Source organism: Botryllus schlosseri, chromosome 13 (assembly GCF_051294905.1).
Source record: "Botryllus schlosseri isolate E-star chromosome 13, Bs_hap1, whole genome shotgun sequence".
Taxonomy (NCBI): domain Eukaryota; kingdom Metazoa; phylum Chordata; class Ascidiacea; order Stolidobranchia; family Styelidae; genus Botryllus; species Botryllus schlosseri.
In genome coordinates this window covers 9590031-9614853 of record NC_137248.1, presented here as the reverse complement: position 1 = coordinate 9614853, position 24823 = coordinate 9590031, and the positions used below count along the sequence as shown (strand labels likewise).

The window sequence follows — 24823 nt, the reverse complement described above, 5'->3', positions numbered from 1 at the left end:
CGGTTTTATCATCTTGATCTGCGCAAGGCGCACATCGTACATCAACTACACTAAACACAATGCTATGTAATGTCTAGTTAGTGGTTCTCAACCGGGGGTCCGCGAAGCATTTTCAGGGGGTCCGCGAAGCCTCTAAATTTACGAAATAGCCGATAACCGAATTTGTATTTTTTTTAAATTAGGAAAATCATGAGTCAGTTTCTCTTCATTACTAGTAGAACTCCAGAACTCACATTAACTCATTTTAATTGGTAAATCGCCAATAGCCTATTCTGCTAGAAACATTTTGCTATTTAGAGATGTTGTTTTAGGTATTGTGGAATTAATAAAAGTTGGATTAGTAAGGTTAATCACGATAACTTCGAAATGTTTTCAAAAATTCATTTATCATGTGATATAGCCTACATAACCATTTTCCATAATAATTTCAAGATGAACTGCTATATCATGTGAATGATCGGGTTTGACGTTATATGCTCATTGCAAAACTTGTTTGTGAATTGTGGTGCCGTATATTTGTTGCGATCATACCCAAATGTGTCGTCGGAAGCGTGGCGTTATTATTCGCCACCACCTATATTTGTTTGAATGGATTTGAATGCATTCGTTCATAATAAATCAACGGTGCAGATTTTCAAGACACGACCCGGTATTTCAAAAAATACAGTTGCAGAATTCGCTTTGAAATAGTAAAAGTCAACTCAACTCAATTTGTTCATGAATAGTACGATGTTACTTTCAAGAAAATTCATTTTGTTACTGTTTATCACTATAGCCTACAGTTGTTATTTGCACACGACAGATGACCATTGTACGATGATTAAGCTAAATTTGAGCTAAAACTTCGGGGGTCCGCGGGGGCCGTGACAGTCCAAAAGGGGTCCGCGAAGCCAAAAAGGTTGAGAACCACTGGTCTAGGTTATATTGGAGAGGATGGGTATCAGATATTGGTATGCCGGATAGGTATCAGATATTAGTATACCGGATAGATATCAGATATTGGTATACAGGATAGGTGGTATAAATTGTGAGTTGTGACGGCGATGTCTTGTGTTTACTATAGATCAGTGCTCTTCAACCTTTTTCTTCGTGGTACACCCTTTTAAGGTTTACTCGAAACTCATACGCCCCTGAGCAGATAACTCATTGATTCTGTATAGTAAGCCTATGTCCAAGGATGTTCAACCTCTTCGTTTTTCACGCTCGTGCTTCGATTCCATATATTGTGAACGGTCGCATTCCGGCGCAGAGTCGTCATGGCCCATCTGGACGTCTTATACTCACGACTGCAACTGCCGCACCCCAAACCCGCCAATTGGTGGGGCGAGCTCGAAGGGGACCCAAAACTATTTTTTAAATGAACATAAATTATTAGAGAGTATATTTTTGAAAATTGGTTCAACTTTATGTCATTTTTTTTTCTCGCTAGGCTCGATTTAATGATGCCAAATTTATTGATTATTGGGTATACCCTCATCTCAAGAAAAAATACGCATGGTTTATAGAAATGGGCATTTCGACGTCGGAAATAACCGCGCCATGACCCACCAAGACATATAAAGTTTTAGGCCGTGTGACAAAATGAGATCCGAAAAGTGTGCCAGAATGATCGGCAGCGAGAAAACCCGGTCGAAAAGGACTGCCCTTATGCTGATCGAAAACCACGGTATATTTACAATTATATTTGTCCATAGGTGCCAAATGTTCCTGTCCTGGCAATTTGAACCCCACAAGACAAAAGCTATCCCACAGAGAAAATTAATTGCCAGTGAAGAAATACCAATTTAAAATCGCCCGCATCTATACGTTTGAGCGATTTCAATATCGTTACGATCGTTTCCTTAACGGTTTACATTTGTTCGGTGCTGGGACTCGGATTACACTATTATATATAAAATACGAAAACTGCAAGTCCCGCTGAATCGTTAAAATCTCTCAAAGGTTTGGAAACCGATTCGTTAAATCTAATTGCATATTAACGGACGCCAAACTCGCTACAATTTAATTAATATGTTGAGGGCCGCATAAATATTGTTTAACGGCTGCATGCGACCGTGCGTCCGCAGGTTGGCCACCTCTGGCATGTCGAAATATGGTTGAACAATGCTGCAACGTATTCTAAATGCTAAATACCAATCAGGGCTCGAGGATCCGGACCACCATCTAGCACAGTGGTTCTCAAACTCGATCCCCTCGAGACACCCTGGCTACGTCCCTGCAATGATGAACACTGCGCTATTTATAAGCAGCTGACAGAAAGTAGGCTACCAGTTCAATATTTCTGAGCCGCAGTAATGAATAGACGGTACTACAAACTCCAACGATATCATGAACGATCATGTGAGACGAGAGGAGTCTAGACCAGGGGTGGGCAACCTGCGGCCGTGGAAGGGAATTTGTGCGGCCGTCGACACGTAATTCAATTAGTATGTGTTGGCGGCCGTCGACATGAAAATTAAAATCACGACTAAACGCGTCGTCATTTCTCGATTTTAATATATTATTGCCTTTCGCAATCTGAGCCGGAATCGGAAAGCTGTGATCCTGACGAAAGAAATTTGTTTCTGGGAAATTTGGGCGATATCAATATTTCCACCATACCTACAATCCTGATCAGGAGTCATGAACAACAGAATGCAACAAAGTGACTAATAGCAATTGCCCCCCCCCCTCCGAAGATGCATTATAATTTATAACTTGATCTAAATTTCCGAGAGCATCACTCTATCTACTCTAATGGTGAATCTGATCAAATGGGCTGACAAATGATAAATATTTGATAACAATATGTGATCTAATATTAGTGACGGAATTCATTCGTGATTCTTGAAAGATGACTAAACCCAGTGTCGTTTCGTAGCTTTACCACTCGCTATTTCGGTGCGTGTAAACGGCCAATATGAAAAGTACAGTAGTTCAGAGTAGCCTACACCGGAATTGGATATGGACAGTTTAATTACATAGGTATTTTACGTCCAGTTAGTTCATTACGGTTATGCCCAGGAATGCGGCCGTGGGCTACATAAGTCATCGAAATGCAGCCGTGATTAGCAAATAGGTTGACCACCTCTGGTCTTGACTCTAGAGCGGGGGTGGTCAAACTGCGACTCGTGGCAACATTTGTGCGGCCCGCGAAGGCATCGAGAAACATAATAAAAATTGTGATAAATATATTATTGTTGTCGCAATAGCGCGTTCTCGAGGCCAACTTATTTTGAAACGTTCCGGTTGCTAAACATCCAAGCAAATCAGAAAGAATATATGACTTTGTTCGGATCACAATAGTAATTTTCAATTAGAACTCCAACTTACGGTGCTGCATTAGTCCATCCTCAAGATTACCGGACCACGACCTGACCTATTGATCTCTCTTTCCATGACATGCCTTCTCATTTCTTGTCGCTTGCTTTTTTCTACACCATCTTATTTATTTTTCATTCAGTGTGAATACCTCTTCTTTACATCGCCTAGGACAGGGTGGGTGTCTGACTACATAGACCAGGGGTCGCCAACTCAAAACCGGTCGCGGGCCACTTTTCAAATTTCGTAGAGGCCGCGGGCCGCATGAATTCGATATCGATGAAAAATAGGCAACAACGTTATAAAACTCTACGTCAGTACAACGGTGAGCTACCTAACATAGGCGATGGGCATATTGACCACCAAAGAAATGATATTTTATTAAAGGAATACAAATACAACAAAAAATCATTATCATAAATTTTATTTTATTGTGAGCTGTGAGCTGTGCACGATACCTGGAAACGATTTTCAGCGACTAAGGAATCGATATTGGGACTAGGGAGATACGTGACTAGCTGAAAGACCATCTTCACGTAAAGCTTGCTCTTGTGGGGAAGCCCTAAGCCAGTGGTTCTCAAACTTTTTTAGACACGCCCCCCTTTATGATACTGAAAATCGTCATATCACAAAATGTAACCAGAATGCTAGCACTCCCAACGGCTAGTTTGATGGCATGAAATGTTATGATTATTGATAAGAAAATTCTAGAAGATGAATTCCGGACTATACACAGAGCAATAACTAAGAATTAGTGGTAAATCGCGCAAAGCGCGAAAAATTTTTCAGTTGAGTGCATCTCCGCCTGCCCTTCAGATGCTTTAGCGCCCCCACAAGGGGTACGCGCTCCCCAGTTTGGGAACCCTAAGCCGTTTTCTAAGCGTCTCGGTCCTGGCAGTGTTAGGGCCATTGAAAGTCAAAAGAGTATGCACTGCACATTCGTATCAGCTGATTCTCCCTCGATGGAATGTTGTTGCCAGCTCCACGGCCGTTATAGCTAAAAGTGACGAATATGTGATATTGGGCACAAGAGAATAGCTATTTTGAAACAACAACAACGACAAGATGCTGAAACTGCAGTCAATTTCAGCATTTCAAATTGATTTTCTCAGCTTTCTTCCGAAATCTCAAATCAGGTCGCGGGCCGCAGAATATGACTTGGCGGGCCGCATGCGGCCCGCGGGCCGCGTGTTGGTGACCCCTGACATAGACTATACTCCAAGTCGCTTCGACGCCTTCCTATCTTTTCATACTATCGCATTTTTGTGGTGTATTGAATTGATAAATATAGCTAATAAACCAATGTCAATGTCGTTACTTGGAAAAAACGGCTCATGAGTGTGTTGTTCATTCGTCCTCTATGCTAGCTGTAGATTTTTCATCACTTCGGTCTCAACTGATTCATGATGTCCAAATCAATACATAAAGCTAAAGTTTTGTTGCTGCAATTTGAAACACCACTTGATTGCGACCATTCTAGGCACAATTTATCAAATTATATGAGGTGCAAAATAAATAAACCGAATTAATCAAATGTAGCCTATAAGACAACAGTAAATTATGTCATACATATCGTCCTCATCGAAAGTAGCCTACGTGAGGAAGCAAGTGGTAAGCCGTTTTCTGAAACGTATTCCAAGGTAATATGCTGGTTATGACGCTGTTGGCATTGTGCGTATTGAAGTAGACCAAACGCAAAATCAGCATATAGCTATGAGCCGATCACTGCTCCCATATTCAAATTTATATCCTGAAGAATCGGCTGAACCTACTCTGTTCGTAATTTTGACGAATTGATTGAGGATGGTCAGCTTATAAAATGCCGTTAGTGTTTTCATCAAATCAATGTTTAAACTGTTTGTGCATTGTCTTCAGTTACTATATGGCTAAATCAAATGAAAGATTGCGTCGCGGCTTAATATTCCGATTATACTAAGATGCGGCCCTCGAAGGGATTCAGATGTTGAATGCAGCCCACGAGCTGGAAAGTTTGCCCACCCCTGCTTTAGAAACATGTATTTTCACGTTCCTACAATTCCATTAACAGTGACTAATGAGTGTCGTGAAAGCAGGTGCGAGCATATCTGTCTCGCACGAGGTAATGGCGGGTTCGTCTGCAAATGCTCCCCGGGTTTCACTCTTGTGTCGGGATACAAGTGCGTGTCGGGTGAGGCTTCGAAACGTCAATTACAGTAACGTATCTAGCATTTAATAATCTTTTGACATGTGTCTTAATAGATGAATTGACCGATGACTACATAATGGTTGCTGATATCGGACAGAAAAGATTATTTCAGCTTCCTATTCGTAAATCTGCAAGTAGCATCGGGGAACTGGTTGCAGTGGATCTGGACGGTAATCAAGTTGATAAATATGTAAATGAGCATGGAGGACAGTGCCTTCAACATCAATAGGTTGAAGGTTAGAGTCCAGTCAAGGTCGACTCCAAATTCCATTCCGACTGTTGGAGATTTATCTATAGGTCAGGGATTTTCAAACAGTGGGCGACAAGAGCATTTTAAGGTTGGCCACGGAGTTAATTAGAAAATTGGAATCAAAGTTCTCAAATTATTCCTGCAATGGGTATATTCATATTGTTGAATTATTATTACATCAGGTTTTTTTAGCTGACTCTGATAAGGAGATGTAATGACACGTATGGCGTCACAATGTACAAGTCGGAAATGGGGGGTGAACGAGTCTCTTTTTTTCCCTTGGTACTCTTATCATGACAGCCCATGGCTAAAATGCAACGAGAATAATATCGGTATATTTAATAACGGGAAGTTAACTGAAGTAACCAAGTGTTCCGACAGGGTCATATAACAAATGACATTCGAAATGTGTTCGATCTAGTTTTCGGTAGGTGGGTCATATTATCATTGTAACATGAAATACTCGACCTTTCTTTTTCAGCCAATTCTCCAGAGATCTTACCTTGGTGAAAATTACCCGTTGAAATGCCCCTTTTTGGGGATCCGTAAATATGGGGTGCGAAAATTTGTGTCGAGCTATATAAGAGAGCAGTGAGTCGAAAAGGTTGGGAACCACTGCTCTACTTTAAAAGGGGGGCCAGAGAAAATTGTCAAACTGGGCAATGGGCCACAACCGATATGAGGTTGAAAACCCCTGATGTAGGCTCGTCCTCACAATCTGATCCGCAAATTCGGTGTCTTGCAAAAGCCTAGAAGGGGCCGTGCTACAAAGTCGGCAGATAAGGAATAATAAAAATGAATATTGGACTGGTGCAAATGAACATCGTAGTCGAAAAATATCACGAATGCCAACAAACAACAACAGTATACTTTGTTATCCTGACAGTATATAATCAAAACCTTACCGACTTTGTATTTGTAGATGTGGCTGATTATCGAATGTACGCCGCTTCCACGATCAAGAAGACCGGAGGCTTAGCGTGGTATGATATGGGCGCAAAGAAAATCGTATGGGACAAAAAAAGGATTTATGAGTCGAAAGGAGGTAACAATATTCATGTTGGAAATCAAGCGCATAGCCTAAACCCGGCTCGTCGTTACATATCGCGTTCATAGATTGATGTCATCTGACAGACCCCCTTCACGCCGGCTCTTTTTGCCACTAACAGAAAAGCACGTTATCCTGTTATAGGGCACGTTTATGTGTGTGCGTGCATGGTGCATAGCGAAAAAATTTCATACTAAGGATTGAATTTTCTCGAAAATATTGGTAATTGAATAAATTGTTAATAATTTTTCATAGTCTCCCAGTTCAGATGATCAGATTTACTGGTAAATCTCAGGCTGACGATGACTTCAGATAGCAAGCGCAGGGTTATTCCGCGACTATGGACAATTGGCAATAGGCTATATGTATTGATGGTTAATGCCAACATACGGTTGTAATTTTTAGCCAAGGTTTTATTGGGTAATACACTTCGTGAATTTGCATATTGCCCTAGACTTCAGAAGTCTTGATGGTTCGGGGAGAGGTAATGATGGGCGCTGAAATGCCTATTTTTCATAAATGATGCGTATTGTTCTCGGGCGCTGGAGATATCCATATAAAAAGTAGACATCAAATTGCAATAAATCGCGCAAAGTGCGAAGAAATTCTGAAGTTTCATGAAATCTCCCACAAAATACTCTATAATTTATGTTGATTTGCAAAGTAGTTTGGCACCCTTTCAGCTCACTCGGGCTTGGGGCGCGGCAGTTACGGCCCTGGCTGCAAGTATTGTACGGAACTGTTTCAAAGTATGCTACAATTCGTTTAAGATTTCTGAAAAATTAGATTACTTTGCAACCAAAATTCATTTCATTTCGACAGTAGGCTACAATTTAACTCCATTTGGCAGTATATCAGTGGCTACTGGCTAGTTGCGTGTTTTTCAAATAAGAATCCGAATATTCAATGTCCAGTTGGTTATTTTGAAAGAACTTCGCTTTGCTAAAAGTTCAATATAGAACCACCATTAACACATTCAATGTCACGAAGACAACATTAATGAAGTATTTGTGGTTATTTTGATTTTTGAAGGTTGACCGATTCACTAAATTTGATATGAACTTTTATCTGTTTGCGAGATGAAAAAATCAGAGAACCGCTCGGTTTAACAGTTAACACGTCGGTGTCAGGTTGACCGATATCCGCGCGAAGCTTTTCCCGATGGCCACAGGCTCAACTATTTCGAGATATACAGTATCCAGATACTGTCTCAAAGGTATATTCATTATATTCGTACAGTTCGCTCGATTACGACTGGATGCTGTAACGAGAGGGTGTACTGGAGCACAAAGAAAGACATCTATAGCTGGGATGGAATATCCACACGGCCGAAACATCTACTTACGCTTCGGTCATCTTCGAATGCTCAATATCGGCAAGTCGTCGTGGACTGTAAGTCGAAGTAAGGCATCCTCATCCTCATTATTCAGTTTATTTTACAAAACTGGATCCGACAATATCTTTGCAAAGTGAAAGTAGCTAAAATAACATCCGGATACATGTTGTTTTGACCAAGTCTTCTTACAGGCGCATCTATTGGGTCACATATAACACAGATAAAAAGACGTCACTGGTCGGAAGAAGTGATTTGCCTGTTGAGAATATCGTGACGGTGCTTGAAGGTCTTCCGATGTCTTATTCACTGACGATTGACTACGAAAGTAAGTTGTGTTTTCAAAATCAGGTAGTGATAGTATGCTTTAGTATAACAGTACCCCCGAGTAGCAGCGTAGTCGTGAGAAAAATTGTGAATGTAAATAGTTTCCAGCGATCGTGCAAGTATTTTATAATCCCATTGTGATTTAACCAATCCAGATGGTATATGCAATATGCATGTCTGATTCAAGAGGTGTCTTTATTTGTGACTGCCGAAGATTAAGTTATCAACAGGTTCACCTTTATGATCACCGGAGCCCCTAATCTCCTCGACAGTGATAACTCGAATTCGTGCATACGAGTACAGCACACACATGACCATTCAATTAATCGTCAGCCGGATAATCTGTTCTTGATTCCTTATGGGATGGTGCGAACCCCTGAAATGTTCAGGTTCGTGCGAACGCGAACGTTTTTGAAAGGTTCTGTGAGAACGCGAACGTGAACCTCATGACGTCACGTGACGTCATATTGCTATTCTAACCCTACATTTCAGTGAAGTGATATATTAATGTATTGTACACGATAACTATAGCGACGACTCAGGCCACATTATCCCACAAGGCCGAAATCTATGCCGACTTTTTAAGCGTCACCAAATGAAATGCTATAATAATCCCATATAGTCGTTATCGTCCGTCGCTTTACCAACGCTTTCGACGAGGACTTTCTAGGAAGCATAAGCTTGACGGTTGAGGCCAGACCGGACAGTGTATTCGACGACTGAGCATTGCTACATTGATATTGAGCGCAGTGTAAACGGATTTCTATACTTGCTACTGATATCAATCCGTAAATAAGTTATACAGCTGTAGTCAACACCCCTATCATACTGATTCGTATGTATCGTATTTGCGTTAACATTTGACCGTGTCTCAGGTGGAGTCTGGAATAATAGGACGCAAGAAAGTGACCTATTGTGCAGCTTGAACGAATAGAGTGTGTAATTCCACCCGTGTACCACCCCTGGTATACGAGTGTAAATAAGTAAACCCGTGACACACGATACCAGAACCTTTCTCTGACTTACACCGCCGTATAAATCGAGTACAATATTATAATCCATTTTAAAATATTTTCACCAATAGTTTGGACAAGCCTAAATTGATGCACCCTAGACCAGTGGCTCTCAACCAATTGTTTGCCGACCGGTGCCAGTCCCTAACAACTTTCCTGGCTGTCCGCTAAATATATAATAGAATGTTATATCTCGATATACATCCAAGATTTTAGACGCAACGACCAAAACATATAGATGAAGTGTTATGCGTATGGCTGCATTTAAAAAAATCAACAGCAATTTTGAACAAACGATTCCCTTGTTAATATCTTTTTTTGGTATTTTTATTTTTAGCCATGATTTTCTACTGACGAAAAAGAACATTTGAAATTGTACAATACAGTGTTCACGCTTGTGCACGACATGGAATATTCGAAGGGGGTTCTGGTATTGATGAAATGTATTTGCACTTGACAAAATAAGTGAGAGGAGTCCTCGGCATACTCGGTTGCGTGAAACAACAATTGTTAGACCTCCCCCGCAGACTCGTCAATGTTATCCATAAATAAGTATTCCTTCAACACGGTGGAGGCTAGTTGCAAAATCGTCCCCTCTTAAGGTGGTTGAAGACACTATCCGCACCAAAATAGTCGAAGGGTATTCATCATCGTCAAATCTTTTTGGTACGTCTTCGGGTTCATCAATTCTATTAATAGTTCCTCGTTGGCAAAAATTCAATTCAATTTCATTAGTAAGTCTTCTTATTTCTGAGTGCTAGTCTACACGGATAGAGCGTGACTAACAAACACCTAAAACATGGCGCTCACGACAAATCCCGTGCATATTATAGACAAGTTGCGTCAAAACACGTTTTGTTTTGAATGCAACCACTAGATATCCTAGATCGCGGGTCCCAAACACGCGGTTCGCGTGGAAAGATAGAACAACAATAATTCTATTCAAAATGTAAAAACATGATTTATTTTATACCAGGTGTGAATAGCTACATAGTAAATTACATTTTTACGATGGTTGTGCAATGTCATTCTCAAAGGTCCTGTGAAATGAAACCTATACTTGCCTACTTGGAAAGACATTGAGTATGCCTATCATTGATGATGCGGCCCGCGGTGTCATTAAAAACGAGAAGATAAGCCCGCGAGCAAATTTGAGTTTGAGAACCCTGTGCTAGATTATACGACACGAAAACCGCATATTGGCAAATAACAGCTCATACCATTTTTAGTTTTTAGCGTTGACCATTTCACGAAACGAAGGAGTACATTCCATTATTCACAGGCTACACTCTGCATGTGCTGACTATATACGAAGGTGTGGTCTACTCGATTCCGCTGAAAGATTGGGAGACATCAATTCCAAGTACTTCGCCCAATCACGGTGGATACAAGCGAACAGAATTGAAGCCGTACATGAAGAACGAGGATGTTGAGCTTGTCGGGTGAATCAGTCCTTTTTCTTCCTGGGCTATGCTGTGTTTCGATGATCACTTTTTTGAATTCTGTATCTCAACCATGATTCCTATTTTGCAACTCCGAATATTCTCGATTTACAGTGAATTAAAAATGTGAAATTATCCTGGATTTTTTTCAAATATAATAATTTCAATTTAGCATCGCTGTCGTGGACGGCTACGCCTACATTGCAGACGATGAAAATGACGCAATCTTCCGTTTTAACTGGAAAAGAGGAGCATCGTCGATGGAAAGATACGGGGGAAATCAAGTGCACTTTCCAACTGCAATGGATTTCTACAGCGAAACATACTATGAAAAATACCTGCGTAAGCTTACGTTGTAGGGATGGTGCGAACCCTTGACAGGTTCAGATTTGTGCGAAGATGAAGTTAAATAAAAGTTCGCTATGAACACGAACCTCTGTCTTCACGTGATGCCGCAATGCTAATTTCAAACACTACCTGTAAAATAATTGAGCGACAAAGGGGTCCACATCAGTGGTTCTCAACCGCCAGTCCGCGACTTCCCTGCCGATTCGGCAGGTATATTACAATTCTAAACCTTAATTTCAATACGCAATATGTTCAAGGCTTGTCCATTGATAAAATAAATGAAACATTAAATTTCAAACTGATTCAGAACTCAATGAGGTAACATATTCGATTTGTCATGAAGTTCAAGCCGTGCCATTTAACGACATGATACGAGCGTCAGGTAAAAGCTGACTCGCTAAATCGTGCAGTTCGCACGATCATTAGTTTTCGAATCACTCATTTTGCGCAGGAGTGTAACTGACGCACCCAAACCCCAATTGGAGAGGGGTCGAGCTTAATAGCGCCCAAAATTATTTCGTGCATGAACATGAATTATAGAGCATTTTGTTTTGAAACTTTATCCAGCTTTTTATCATTTTTGTTCGCGCTTTGCGGTATTTAGTGTCCCTAAATTTCTTTATTATTGGGTGCCCTTCCCCAAGAAATATGCATGATTTATGTAAATAGGCATATCGGGGTCAACCATTACCGCGCAGTACCCACACATAATGAAGTTTAGGCAAACATGGGAATCCAATAAGTATGCCAAGAAATTCGGAAACGAGAGAACAATTGCCGAAATTGTCCATAGGCGATTAAATGGCTGCAGACGAATATCGCTGCCTGGCAATCCATACCCCACCGCACAAATACCACACCGCAGTGGAAAATGATTTTACAGTGAGGAAATACCTATTCAGAATCGTCAAAAGATAAAATATACATATATATATGTAAAAACTGGACAGGATACAGCCATATTCTGTTCAATTGCGCTGAAATATTCAAACCGTCACCAGGCCCTATGATCTGCCAGTGCCTATTTTCCGCTGAAGGATTGTGATTTCTAAATTTTATCAGCTCTGTGCATGCTCTAATTCAGCGTTGTCCATTTTATGACATGCAGTTCACATCGCATGTTGTGGTTGACGCTGTAAATTTATATAAGACTACGTATTACAGGTCCTATTTGTGAGCCAAGCATTGGCAGCGGACTGCCAACAACGACTACCCCCGCTCCTACTACAACAAAAGGAAGTTATTGCAGAGAATACTACAAGGATCAATTAAAACTCTTCAGTAGGTCTACAGCATTGTTCTTGTTTGTGAACTGCCTCCAGGACTTCAGTCAACTCTATGTCTATGATTTTTTTAAATGAAGCAACAAATTCAAGACAAATCATATCTATTGGTTCATCTTCGACGCCAGAAATAAATTTTGTTCCATCCATTCGTTAATGAATACGAAGCATTCGCCTTTGACGTTTTTAGATGTTAGCTCAGAATGGGTGAGTTATACCTAAACGAAACGTCAGCGTTTACCGAGAAGGAATCAACCTAATACACACGAATATGTACAAAACTGAACGTAACAATACAAATGGTAATTTGCTATTCGGGCTGAGCGAGTCAAGTATTCGAGTGTCACTAATTATGACGGCATAACAACTTGGAAATGCTGGAAAGTTCGAATTTGTACCTTCTGTACTATACCACAAAGAATAACATGCCAGTTGTACACCACATTAGCGATGATTTGGTATTATTTGTGGACCATGCACTTCGTGACAATGCTGGGGGTTAATTATGTCTTCACATATGTCATTCCTATTTGCATGCGTACTGCGTAGCTTTGTGATATACTAAAACGCGGTATGCTGCGACATCGAGGTTTCAAAGTTTCCAGAGTGGAAGCATTCTCGGATCCTCTCATTTTGGTCGTTGAACTGACTCAGTGATTCCGCAACCTTTTTGACCTCACGGCACCGTCTCCAAGAGAAAAATAGTTCGCGGCGCCCTAGCACTTCGAGTACCCTGGGTGGTAGGGATGGTGTGAACGCGAGGTTCACGTTCGTGTTCTGTGTGTGAACCTCGGAAATTTAGAGGTTCGCGTTCACAACAGAACCTCGGTAGGTTCTGTACTGTGAACCTTTTTCATATATAACAATTTTCACTGCATTGTAACATCTTTGGTTCAAATTTATTATATTTCAACTGCGGGCCACTCTATGTATGGCGCTGGCAGCATTAAAAATCAACACTAAATGAACATGCACCTTGACAATCTCAAAAGTTTTACTTGCTTTGTTGCAAAAGTTTGCTCGAAATATCCAGCTGTCCGTTTGTGGATATTTAGTGACACTCTGCTGTGAGCTTGAGCCGCAATCACACAACATCACGAGCCGAATACGTGGTCAGCGAATGATGCTTATTCAACCAATCAATGAGATTGATATCGTTTTCTGATGCAAAAAATCTAGCAGGCGTACGGGGTCAATCTTGAATTCATATCTTTACTGTGTCATTAAAACCAAATCCATGCGATTGAGGTGTTGGCTACTGCTGTAGAACTTGTTAATGGGGTAATAGCTGTAGCAAGTATAGCAACCAGTTTTACACTCTGCTTAATATCAATGTAGCAATACCCAGGCGCCGAATACATTGTCCGGTCTGGCCTAGACCTTCAAGGCGTAGGCTTATATTTCTTCGTAAGTTCTCGTCGAAATTGTTGGCAAAGCGACGGAAGATATTGATTTTATGGGAGTATTATATTCTTTGATTGCCTCAGTTGATGCATTTAGCGGCGTTTAAAACACCAATATGTACTTCAGCATTGTGGCCTTATGTGGCCCGAGTCGTCGCTAGGTATCGTGTACATTAATATAGGTTATCGCTTCATTGAAAGATGGAGATGAAATTAGCAAAATGACGTCACGTGACGTCACGAGGTTCACGTTCGTGTTCACACAGAACCTTTCACAAAGGTTCGCGTTCACACGAACCTGAACCTTTCAGAGGTTCACACCATCCCTACTGGGTGGCGAAATAGCGTAGGTCTATACGTTGACCGAATTCAACTCCAGAATACCTTCCTAAGTTTTGAAGGTTTATTTCGGCTTCTCCGCACCGTCTGATTTCCGTGAGTGTTTTTTTAGGGAGGGGGGTATTCGTGGTATTTGTCGACTGCCCACTTCTAGGCATTTGTAAAACACCGCTCACACGGTTGAGATGGCGAGTAGGAGCCTAGATAAAACTTCAACACTCAAGTAGGATTTCTGGAGTCGGACTCTAACTAGCAACACATTGGTGTTGCAGCTGTGGATTATGCCACTACGCTTATCTCACCACTTCCGTAAGTGGTGTTCTACAATAAGTCAGCAACGAAAGTAGGTCGTGCCATAAATCGGCGTCTCAGGAATCATGATAAGCAATATCAGCAATATACCGAGGGCAAGGTTAGGCAAGGTGATGATGATTTCAAAAAAGGTTATCTAATTGCGTCATGTCATTGTTCAGTCCTAGGTTATGATGGCATTGACTAGAAAAAGGTTCACACCTTCGGCCAAACCTTCAAATCACGGCCCAATCACCCGCGCGATGACATTTTGTTTAGTTACCATAGCTTCTCAAATGCTACTATATGTGGGTAAGTTGGCGATCCAACGACGTTGAAAGTGGAGGCCCCGGTTTGATTCTTGGCAGTAGCACGTTGCGAAGCGTAGTAGATATCTGAGATTCCTCAGCCGTAAATCACTGAGATTACATCATACTTACAACAAATGCTCAGATCAACGACGAATTCAAGAAGGAGAATAAAAAGAGGGAAGGAGCCAAAGACAAGAAAGATCAAGATCGAACGCCGCTACATCGGGCATTAGGCTAAGATGATGCCAGATTGAGACTCCGTACTTGGTCGTTTCGACGTTCTGCTGTCTGTTCATCACATTGCTTTATACACTGTATGTCTTAAGCGGATAAAAATAATAGAATCGCGGACTATGCCATACTCAGAATTTCCTCAGTTTTTTACCTTGTTTACCACATTCTTTCGCGGCACCACTGAGCATTCCAATTGGTACACTCTATGCCGCAGCACACCGGCTGAGAACCACTGAGCTAACTCTTGGTGACAGGAAGCGTATAATTTCCGTACTCGAAAAAATCATCCCTAACTGCATCAGTAATCAAAAAGGCACCACAACTCGACAACAGACAATATTGTAGGTATATTGCAATGTGATTTAATAGGAAACGCGAAATGAGACTTAGACAGTGAGTCATATACTTATATATCGTGAATTTCTTGGGAAGCCACTTCACTTATCGATTCTGTTGCCCCTTTGTGGATGATAGCGGGCAATGACGCTATACACACCAACTCGAGAAATATAATTTGAGCTCAAAATATCGATGTCACTAAATCAGCGGCTTTTGACCTGGGTTCACATTCACACCAGTATTTCCCAAGCATTTTTCGACTCCTCGCCCCCTTATCAAGCTCGACATATATTTATCGCCGGCCATATTTTTGGATCCGAGAAAGTGGACATACAAACGGGAGTTAGACAGCTAACTCCGAGCGTTGGTAAATTGACTAAAAATCACTGAACATCCCGGTATCTGATGACAGTTTGTGGCGAGTTGACAGGGGAGATAGTGTAGTGGTTACGATAAGCGCCCAGCACGCAGGCGAACCGCGTTCGATTCCCGTCGGAGGTTTATCTGGGCTCCTCTTCCCCTGCCGTTGCCGTTCTTACGGCGACAAAAAAGCCCAGAAAAAGACCCGACGAAAGAAAGCACTCACAAAGAATGGTAAAGAACTAGTAGAAAGGGCCGCGGCTTCAAAGATATCAACATCGAAAAAGAACTGTGACATCGGGCACTCCAGGCCGAGGTGGATGTTAGAGTAAAGGATCGCTACTGATGCGTGTCGTTCTACATCCTCCTATCTGTTCATGACATCGCATTGTGTCTTATCACATTGTGTGTGACTTGTTCAGATAAAAATATAACCCAACCATGTTATGTTATGTTATGTTATATTGTGCCGGTATTTGATTGCTGATTAATTGAATATATCACTGAATTGGATGGAATCACTGAACGTTGCAACATTCTCGTCCCCGATCGCCCCCTTCGTACGTTTCTTCCCCTAAATCGCCTATGTTGTTATTTTCTCTCCCCTGTTTCTTAAAATCGCCCGCTGGATGGGGCGATATCTTCCACTATGGGATGATGGGACCGCTGGTTTGAACGAACTCCTGGGCTTCGCTGGGCCAGTATCAGGATTTTAGCGAAGGTCAAAGTCACACACCCGGCTCATACAGTAGACGGCACACTAGTTTGAACCTAAATATTCATTGAAATAATTTTGTTTTGTGCGAAAATCAGATTTTAGTGGTTTGGTTCTCTTCATGCTGTTGTTGGTGCACATATCATTGGGTAAACAATATGAATATTATCTAGAAAAGTATATTAGGTGTATCATGTCGTACACTTTATTTTTATGGCTCGGCGAAAACTTGGGGTTCGCCGAAGGCTTGCGGATTAGCGTAGGGTTTCACCAGATTGTTAAAGCACAAGCTGTACATGGCTATTCTCCAAATGTAGCTCAAAACAAGGAAAGCAACGATTCAGCTTTATTAAGCAAAAAGAGGGAGCACATTGGGCAACTTGCGATGTTTCTCTCGTCTATCTATAACACTGGCCAAAAAAAAAAAATTTTTGAGTGCCAAAGATATTTTAATGGTTTCTGGGTATTTTGGGGCTGCTGAGTCCGAAAATGACATTTGTTTCTTTGCATTGACTCTATTTTTGAGGCATTGATATTTTTCATTTAAAAAAAGAAAAATCGTTTACTTTAGTAACTGCCAAATGTCAACAGAATTATCATTAAGATGCATATTGGAAATATCTCTTTAAGCCAATGCGTTACTTATTCTGGACCAGATACTCCACTATGTGTATTTGCTATTTTAACATCCCAAAACTTCAGAAACAAGACATTGAAAACACTCCATTTTGGACAGCACAAGTTATTTAGTTGCAGCCTATATACAGTATGTTGCTGTACTGTATATCGCTACAATTATGAGTGATTTCCTGAGCTTTCTGCAAACTGTACCGTACATCATCACCCAGTAAACCAGGCGATGGGAGTGTAGCAGTACAAGCATCATTATGATAACCTGCAGTTTCTTTGTTTTGTTAACCACGTGTACAGTAGGGCTGTTCGAAAAGAACTTTTTTATCGGATTTCAGCCATTCACTGATTAAATTGTCAGGTTACCCTAAAAAACGCTGCGCACCAAATTTGGTTCAATTATATAAGTATAAGCCGCCGCAGAGCCAATTAGAATCTTTAATTTATAGGGAAATTTAAAAACAAATTCAAATTTTTCTGTCAACCCCATGAAATTATTGAGTTGTCTCCAAATACGATGCGGAACAAATTTAACTCAATTCCAACTGGTAGAAGCGGAGTTATTTGAGTTTTTCATCGATAATTCCATGATTATCCGCCAATCCACCAATCAAGGATAATCCGAGAATCATCAACGAAAAACTGAAATTACTCCGCTTCTACTAGTTGGAATTGAGTCAAATTTGATTTGCATCGTCTTTGAAGACAACTCAACAATTTCATGGGGTGCTTTCGATAGCTCCAAATTTCATTTGAGCTACATATGCCAACAAAGAACACGGGTGTCGTTGCCGCAAAACCCTGTACTACAGAACTTTATTAAATATTAAGCAGGCTTGCAGACAACCATTTGCGATTAGAAAGAGCCCCTACTGTTCCAATAGCTGTTAGATGACGGTGACGATGAAAACAATTATAGCATTGCCGGTAGCGCAGGGTAATTGCCATGTCATCACCGGGCTTCTATAAGGAAAATTGAGGTTTCGTATTCCACGAGTGTAAATTAGTGTTGGGATAAAGTCACTACCTTCGAGTCACGAGTCATCTCGAGTCATTGCACATTTTGACTCGAGTCAAGTCAAGTCAATCGATTTTCAAAGGTGACTCGAGTCAAGTCAAGTCAAGTCACTCGTTTTCTGGAGGTGACTCGAGTCAAGTCAAGTCAAGTCACGAGTCAAGTCACAATTCGAGTCAAATTGAATTTTCGAAGTATGAGTGATGATTTAAAAGTCATTAAATTTTGCTAGCGGTGTGAAACACAGATTAATTGATCATTTATTTTGAATCAAATAACAAATATATAGTTAATTATACATGCAAAAAGACGATGTATCCGTCACGCACAAGTAGAACTGATACCTGAACCTAATACGAAGCTTCCAGAAGTTGAAACAAATTGATATGGTACAATAGCCTACACATCCGCGATAACATTAACGCACAAACTATATTTATTCGACTTAAATCATACAAGAGGGTTGGTAAAGGTGAGCACTGCGCAATGTAAGCATTGAGCCGCCTAAGAAACAGAGACATGTTGTTATTTAGATTAATCTTCTACTACTACTACGACAACGTAAGCCGTGATCGTTTAGTTTGCGGTCAATTTATTTGTGATCTGACCAAACTATCCGAGCATACACAAGATGCAGTGATTTATTCGACACGGTTTACTTAATGACTTGAAATTGACTCGTAAATTTTGCTCCGAGTCGCGAGTCAATGCACCTTTTTGAAGCTCCGAGTAAAGTCAAGTCAAGTCATTTTTCCCAAGTGACTCGAGTCAAGTCAAGTCATACGAAAAAGTTGACTCGAGTCATTCCAACACTGGTGTATAGTCACACCCGTATATCACGGTTGGTACATGGGTGTGAAAACACACATTTTTGCTAAGATTGTATGAATGCATATTGCATTATCCATATAATTACATGCGGTGAGTTCCGCATGCAGTCGTGCGCTCTTTCACAAATCACACCAACTCTAGGGGGTTCTAGTGTACGCCTTGGAGGCGTGTTGTTGTTGTTGTTGTTGTCGTTGTCGTTGTTTTTGGTATTCATGGTGTTTGTAGACTAGCCTACTATGGTCATTTAGACTAGGCCAATTTTCTGCATTTTTATTCCGTGTCTGCGGAGCTGTAGCGCGGTCCTCTTCTAGGCTTTTATGAAACACCGCTTACACGGATGAGATGCCGAGAAGGAGCCTAGATAAACCCCCCACACTCAGGTAGGAATCCTGGAGTAACTTGAAGGTGTGAAGGTGTACTTTTCGCGATCCCTTTTCGTGAGCAGGTGGGTTTCAACAAGGCGAAAAAGCATTACCAATTATTTTGGAGTAAAATTGTAAAAAAAAGCAGTACAATATCATCCCCTTAGTTGCTTGAAATACGATGAGACTGCACTTATTTGGTTTATAGCAGGAGTTTTCAGCCGATTTTCAGAGCAGATATTTTTAGTTGGTTGCGTGGTCCTCACACGCACGAAACTTGGGAAGCTGATGACTAAATAAGGTTATCCCTTTCACCCAGCTGCCGGCACGACGTGATTACCGGTTCGAGTGCAATTATTTGTGTTCGTATCGTCAGTGTGGCTACTGTGACCTATGGTGATCACTTGTCATCAGAAATGTGACAGAATAAGGATGTAGGTAAAACATATGGACTGATCCTATAAATATGGAGGATGTGGTATTTGCGCTTTCAACATTTGCCTTTCATGGACCTCTTAAAACTAGGGAGCACTAAAAACTATGGACCAAGGGTCAAAGCACTCCAGGTTAAAAACCTTGAACTGAAACGCATGCTTGAATGCTACAAAACATATTATATATTTCCTGTGCTGTTTGCATTAACGCTAAAAAATGGTATCAAAAATCGTCAACCGATAGTTGCATGCAAATTGCAGACCGTACATAGATACCATTTGGGCGCGTTGCATAACTTTATAATCTTCAAATCCCGTATTAAACAACCAGACTACACAAGTGATTCTATATTTAACAAGCTGAATGATGGTTCCCAGGCGAAACGCATACTTGTTCAAGTCGAACATTATGCTACCCTGAATCAGGACTGGGAAAATCGAGTATCTGAGTTACTCGATTCCTAGTCGGGTATTACTGCATTAGTCGAGTATTCGGGTATCACCAGTTCTGACTAACAGTAATGATGACACGTACTCAAGTAAAATGATATCAGCGACAGGTCATCCAAAATAATTCCTAATTACAGAAGCAGAGTTATTCCGCTGCGATTTGTGACCATTGCGAGGGTCGATATTTCTTGACGGGGATGTCGTATCAACTTGAATATTGCTTTCCAGACAACAATCATTGCAGTATAAGTCATGAACTCGAAGGCTTTTCGCATGCTCCTTATAAAGAGTTGATGGCACAATAACAAGCATACAAATATTAAATATATATATCCAAATGAAAGTCAAATTGGCGAAGTATACTTCATATATGACATGACATTTAATTCTAAAAACAACGCAAAACGTAATCAGCTGTTCCAGTAACCATATGAGGTAGTCATAAGAAGAAAAACGGGTGAGAAATGAAAATATACGGAGAGGCATACAACAGCCAATATATGAATTTATGTATTTATTCAAGATTAAAGATTTTTGAAATTCATGAAACATCCTACACTAGACGTCGGGAACCTATGACTCGCGAGTCCTATGTGGCTATTTCAATGTAACACTTAATTCACTGTCATCCATCAATATTGCTGCAATTTTTTTCTATATTTTCATAATAATACTAATAATTTCTGTGATAGGTGAGACAGGTCAATGTGAGGTCAAGATAGTGGCGCGTTCAAGATAGTGGCGCGTTCAAGGGGCTCGCAACCCTCCCCTAAAATCCGAAAATTGATGTGAAATATTGCCTCTGATAATTGTTCGTTTTTTGTTACTAATTTGCTCTGCATTGTTCTATTTCATATAATAGGGAACTACGCTACCTTAACCTCACTGAGGGGTCTATATCGAGTAAATCTAATTTTTGAGTTCCATAAGAAGTTTGTATATTAAGGGTGTTCAAAAATGCCGTCGAAAAATTTGGATTATCAATAAAATAGTATTTACGGCGATCAATTCTTCAATCATTTAATATAGTAGTGCCCACTGTAAATACTATTTTATTCATATCCAAATTTTTCTACGCCAATAACTCCGCTTCCACTGGTTTATAATGAACCAAATTTGGTGAGCATCGTTTCCATATATATATATACATAGGCGCCGACTTTTATTTTTTTACGAGGTGGCGAAGTCTTATGACGTCATAATTGTTCCATATCGATGACGCCATCGTCGCTCTAAAACGCACTTTACTACATGCCGCTGGTTTACGTGCAGTGTTAAACTATTTAAACCGTTCGTGTGGCGTTTTAATACCGGCCCTGTGATCATTCATATCAAACCATGCAGTCGAGTTATTAAATGGAATCTTAAAACGATACGAGTACGATCGTACGAAAATATAACTTCGCTACTAGTCTGTCCGACGGAATGCACCTAACAGAAATCATAATTTACGTCACTGAGAATTTGGAGTTGTATCAATGTTATTCACGCGCGATGCGCTGTAATGTGAGTAAGTAAATACGCTACGCGCTGGCCTGGCAAGTTCGCAATTAACACATGACAACTCTCGAACATGAGGTTTCAAGCAGACAATAATGATGATTACAAACGCGAAATCGCGTAGCCAATCAGCAATTGTCTCTTGCGATTTCTGGCTTAGCGTTGATTAGCTTTCATCGCGGCAATTGTGTATCGATTAAAACAGCGATTTTGGCGGCATTGGTACATTTCCGATTTACGTTCGCGAAGCATTTTGGGAGTACATCGGTCAATTCGTAAATTCAATTTGCATGTCGATGGCCGCCAACACATACTAATTGAATTACGTGTTGGCGGCTGCACAAATTTCCTTCTACGGCCGCTGGTTGGATACCCCTGGGCTAGAACTAATTCCACTTCCGTGCGCACTGCGCATGCCGCGATCTTATCAATAGAAATTCACCGGCTACCAAATGCCCAATAGTTTAATATTCGATATTGTTGTTCTCGATACGAGTACATCCAGCAATCAGGTTGATCGGAATATAGAAGGTTCCCTGTTCAAACGAATCGAATAAATTCAAGAATTTGTGCCACCCAGAATCTCGTTATGCATCAATATTTTACAATGGCATGGCATCGCCTACTGCACGTTAATAACGAAAGGAACACTGAAAAATGACTTCGTGCGACAATTTCGGAGTACGAATGTATCAAGTAGAAAACAAAAAATCTGGATGGTTGCAAACGAGAAAGAGTGTATTCTAATCAGTATCGCTACGAATGGGTTTTGAGTTTGACATAGTATTGAGTAGCTTTCGTCGCGTCAATTGTTTTCTCATTATATCGGTGTTTAAGCTGTATTCCTGCATTTCCAGATTAATCACACTGGCGAAGCCTTCTTAGAGAAACGAATATGCGCAGAAATGAATTTCAATTTATGGCACACACCAACACACCCTCCAATTTTGCGCTCCGATTACGAAGACTATCGCACGAAGCTAGCTAGCTTAAGAATGGTTTTGTAAACGAATGCGGGCGCACATCATTTAGATTTTAGAAAAGCAGATCGTCTATTTGGGGGAATGGTCGGGAGAGGAGATCTAGGATGGTGTTCATGTTGACGATTTTACGCGTATGATAAGCTTGCCAAAGAGTCCGGAAGTGCTGTCAATTAGAGAGTCCCTGATGTCTGTCGAACAATTAAATACGCGCGCGTATTACGCAGCCTCAATGACAGTTTTAGCAAATCAAAATGTCCGAACTTGACGGCACTGATTTCAGGTAGTTCAGACCTGTGTAGTCTTTTAGAACTCAATCCATGATACACGTCTTCTGATCGTTACGTTTAAGTATTAGCGGGAATCAATTACGCACGTTAAAGTCTCTTTGCAGCGATTCCATGTTATTCAGTTTTGCGATGTCGCTCTTTAATCAATGTAACATAAAACAATCACCAATTAGCGTAAACTCGACCGCATTGTCTCCAAACCAGCGAGAGATAGAATCCAAAGCATACTAGGCCCGAGACGCGATAGGTAAGCCAGCAATGGTATCTTTCGCACCAGGCCTATCGCAGATGATCAAGCTCATTGCTCATGTATAATGTATATACCAGCGATGATATCGTGTACACCAGGCCGAAGCCGCCAATACAGATGCGATTGCGCAGGCAAGCGATGGTAAAGTGTGAACTGAACTGGGCCTATTGCAGATGCAGGCTTGTTCGAGACGCGATAAATCGGCTAGCGACGATTGCCACGCGCCCGGGAATGAATGACCTAATTTCGCGACCATCTCAGCGGGAGATCATCACAGAATCTTCTCCCTAATTGACAACATACTTCTCGTAAATCGACCCGCGGAACAATGATAATACAATTATTGAATTGCAACTGAATATTAGAGTTAGAATGGTCGTTTCAAAATGACGTGGTTTCGCGTTTCAAAAGGTTTCGGTCCCCGAAAGCCCCCTGGCTTCGCGCCTGGCACATGCGTGTATCGAACTCGACGACGTCTCTAACGAGGTCGCGTGATTATTAGTTATTGGTCACAAATCACTTGGACGTTTGGGCATTTTGTACGAGGTGGCCGCCACCTCGTAAATATGGTCACGAGGTGGCTGCGCCACCTCGTAACCTCGTAAGTCGGCGCCTATGTACATAAATATACATTATACAACCTAACACTTTCATGAGTTGAACAAAAATTCTACAATTTTTTTTATTATTTAGTTTCGTATAATAAATAGAAACGTTCCTCCCCTGTAGCAATGCGGCAACTGGCTGAAATTGATACAAATTTGATGTGTAGGCTTAAAATAGGTAACCTAACAATTCTATCAAGTAGTCAGTACGATTTGAGAAAAAAGTCATTTTGAAGTTGAAGACCCTATTGTGTAGCCTATACTCGCAAAATCGATGTGAATGCCGGGCCGGCAACTAGCATCCCTCGCAAATTCGATGTATACCCTGAAATATTTTGGACTACACAATGCGTTGATTGATAGGACAGAATTGACAAGCCAGACATTGCGACACCTGTATGTATACATGACAACGCAGCTTTCAAGAGCACATTGTTTTCCTGGTCATTGGTGAATAAACTCGTTAGAAGTGACCATTTCAATTTCAAACTCAGATTCCAAACATCACCAATCACCATGACCATACATACACTCCACACCAGGATTTATCAATCTTTATGGAATCAGAAGCTACTCCATGGAAATTGATTATTGCGTAGGGGTAGGCCTACTACAGTCACTTCCACCATCTACCCGGTTTCCGTTGAATATATTCACTTTGGTATTCACAGCACCCACCCCTTGACCACGTGATTTTGAAACCACCCGGTAGTGATTTTCAAACGTTCATAACTCTTATTTGAGAATGTGACGATATGTTCAGGTTGAGCAACGGTTGGACAAAAGTGTTGAATGACCATAAAAGTTTGTCTTTTCTCGGTTGAAGGGCTAGGGGTATTGAACGGTCCATCGGTTCTAATCTCACCTACTTATCGGATATGATTCGCGATGTTGGGCTATGCCATCAATTAACCACTGTTATTCGAATGATTTATTAATCTCATGAATCAAGAAT

The 24823-nt window shown here is 40.9% G+C and overlaps 1 protein-coding gene across 2 annotated transcripts in view; it reads left to right on the top strand.

The window, feature by feature from the left end:
* LOC145454348 (low-density lipoprotein receptor-related protein 1-like) overlaps positions 1 to 24823 on the top strand; it is a 62065-nt gene that overhangs the window by 8223 nt on the left and 29019 nt on the right. Inside the window, exons 8-15 of one of the 2 annotated variants that reach the window (XM_080332347.1) lie at positions 5348 to 5467; positions 5539 to 5655; positions 6658 to 6780; positions 8023 to 8185; positions 8311 to 8444; positions 10739 to 10898; positions 11071 to 11240; positions 12411 to 12678. In XM_080332347.1, the coding sequence (XP_080188473.1) occupies positions 5348 to 5467; positions 5539 to 5655; positions 6658 to 6780; positions 8023 to 8185; positions 8311 to 8444; positions 10739 to 10898; positions 11071 to 11240; positions 12411 to 12607 (1184 nt within the window). In that variant the 3' untranslated portion in view covers positions 12608 to 12678. Of the gene's footprint in view, positions 1 to 5347; positions 5468 to 5538; positions 5656 to 6657; positions 6781 to 8022; positions 8186 to 8310; positions 8445 to 10738; positions 10899 to 11070; positions 11241 to 12410; positions 12679 to 24823 lie in introns of those variants that run through there. The other variant, XM_080332348.1, reaches the window with a different exon arrangement.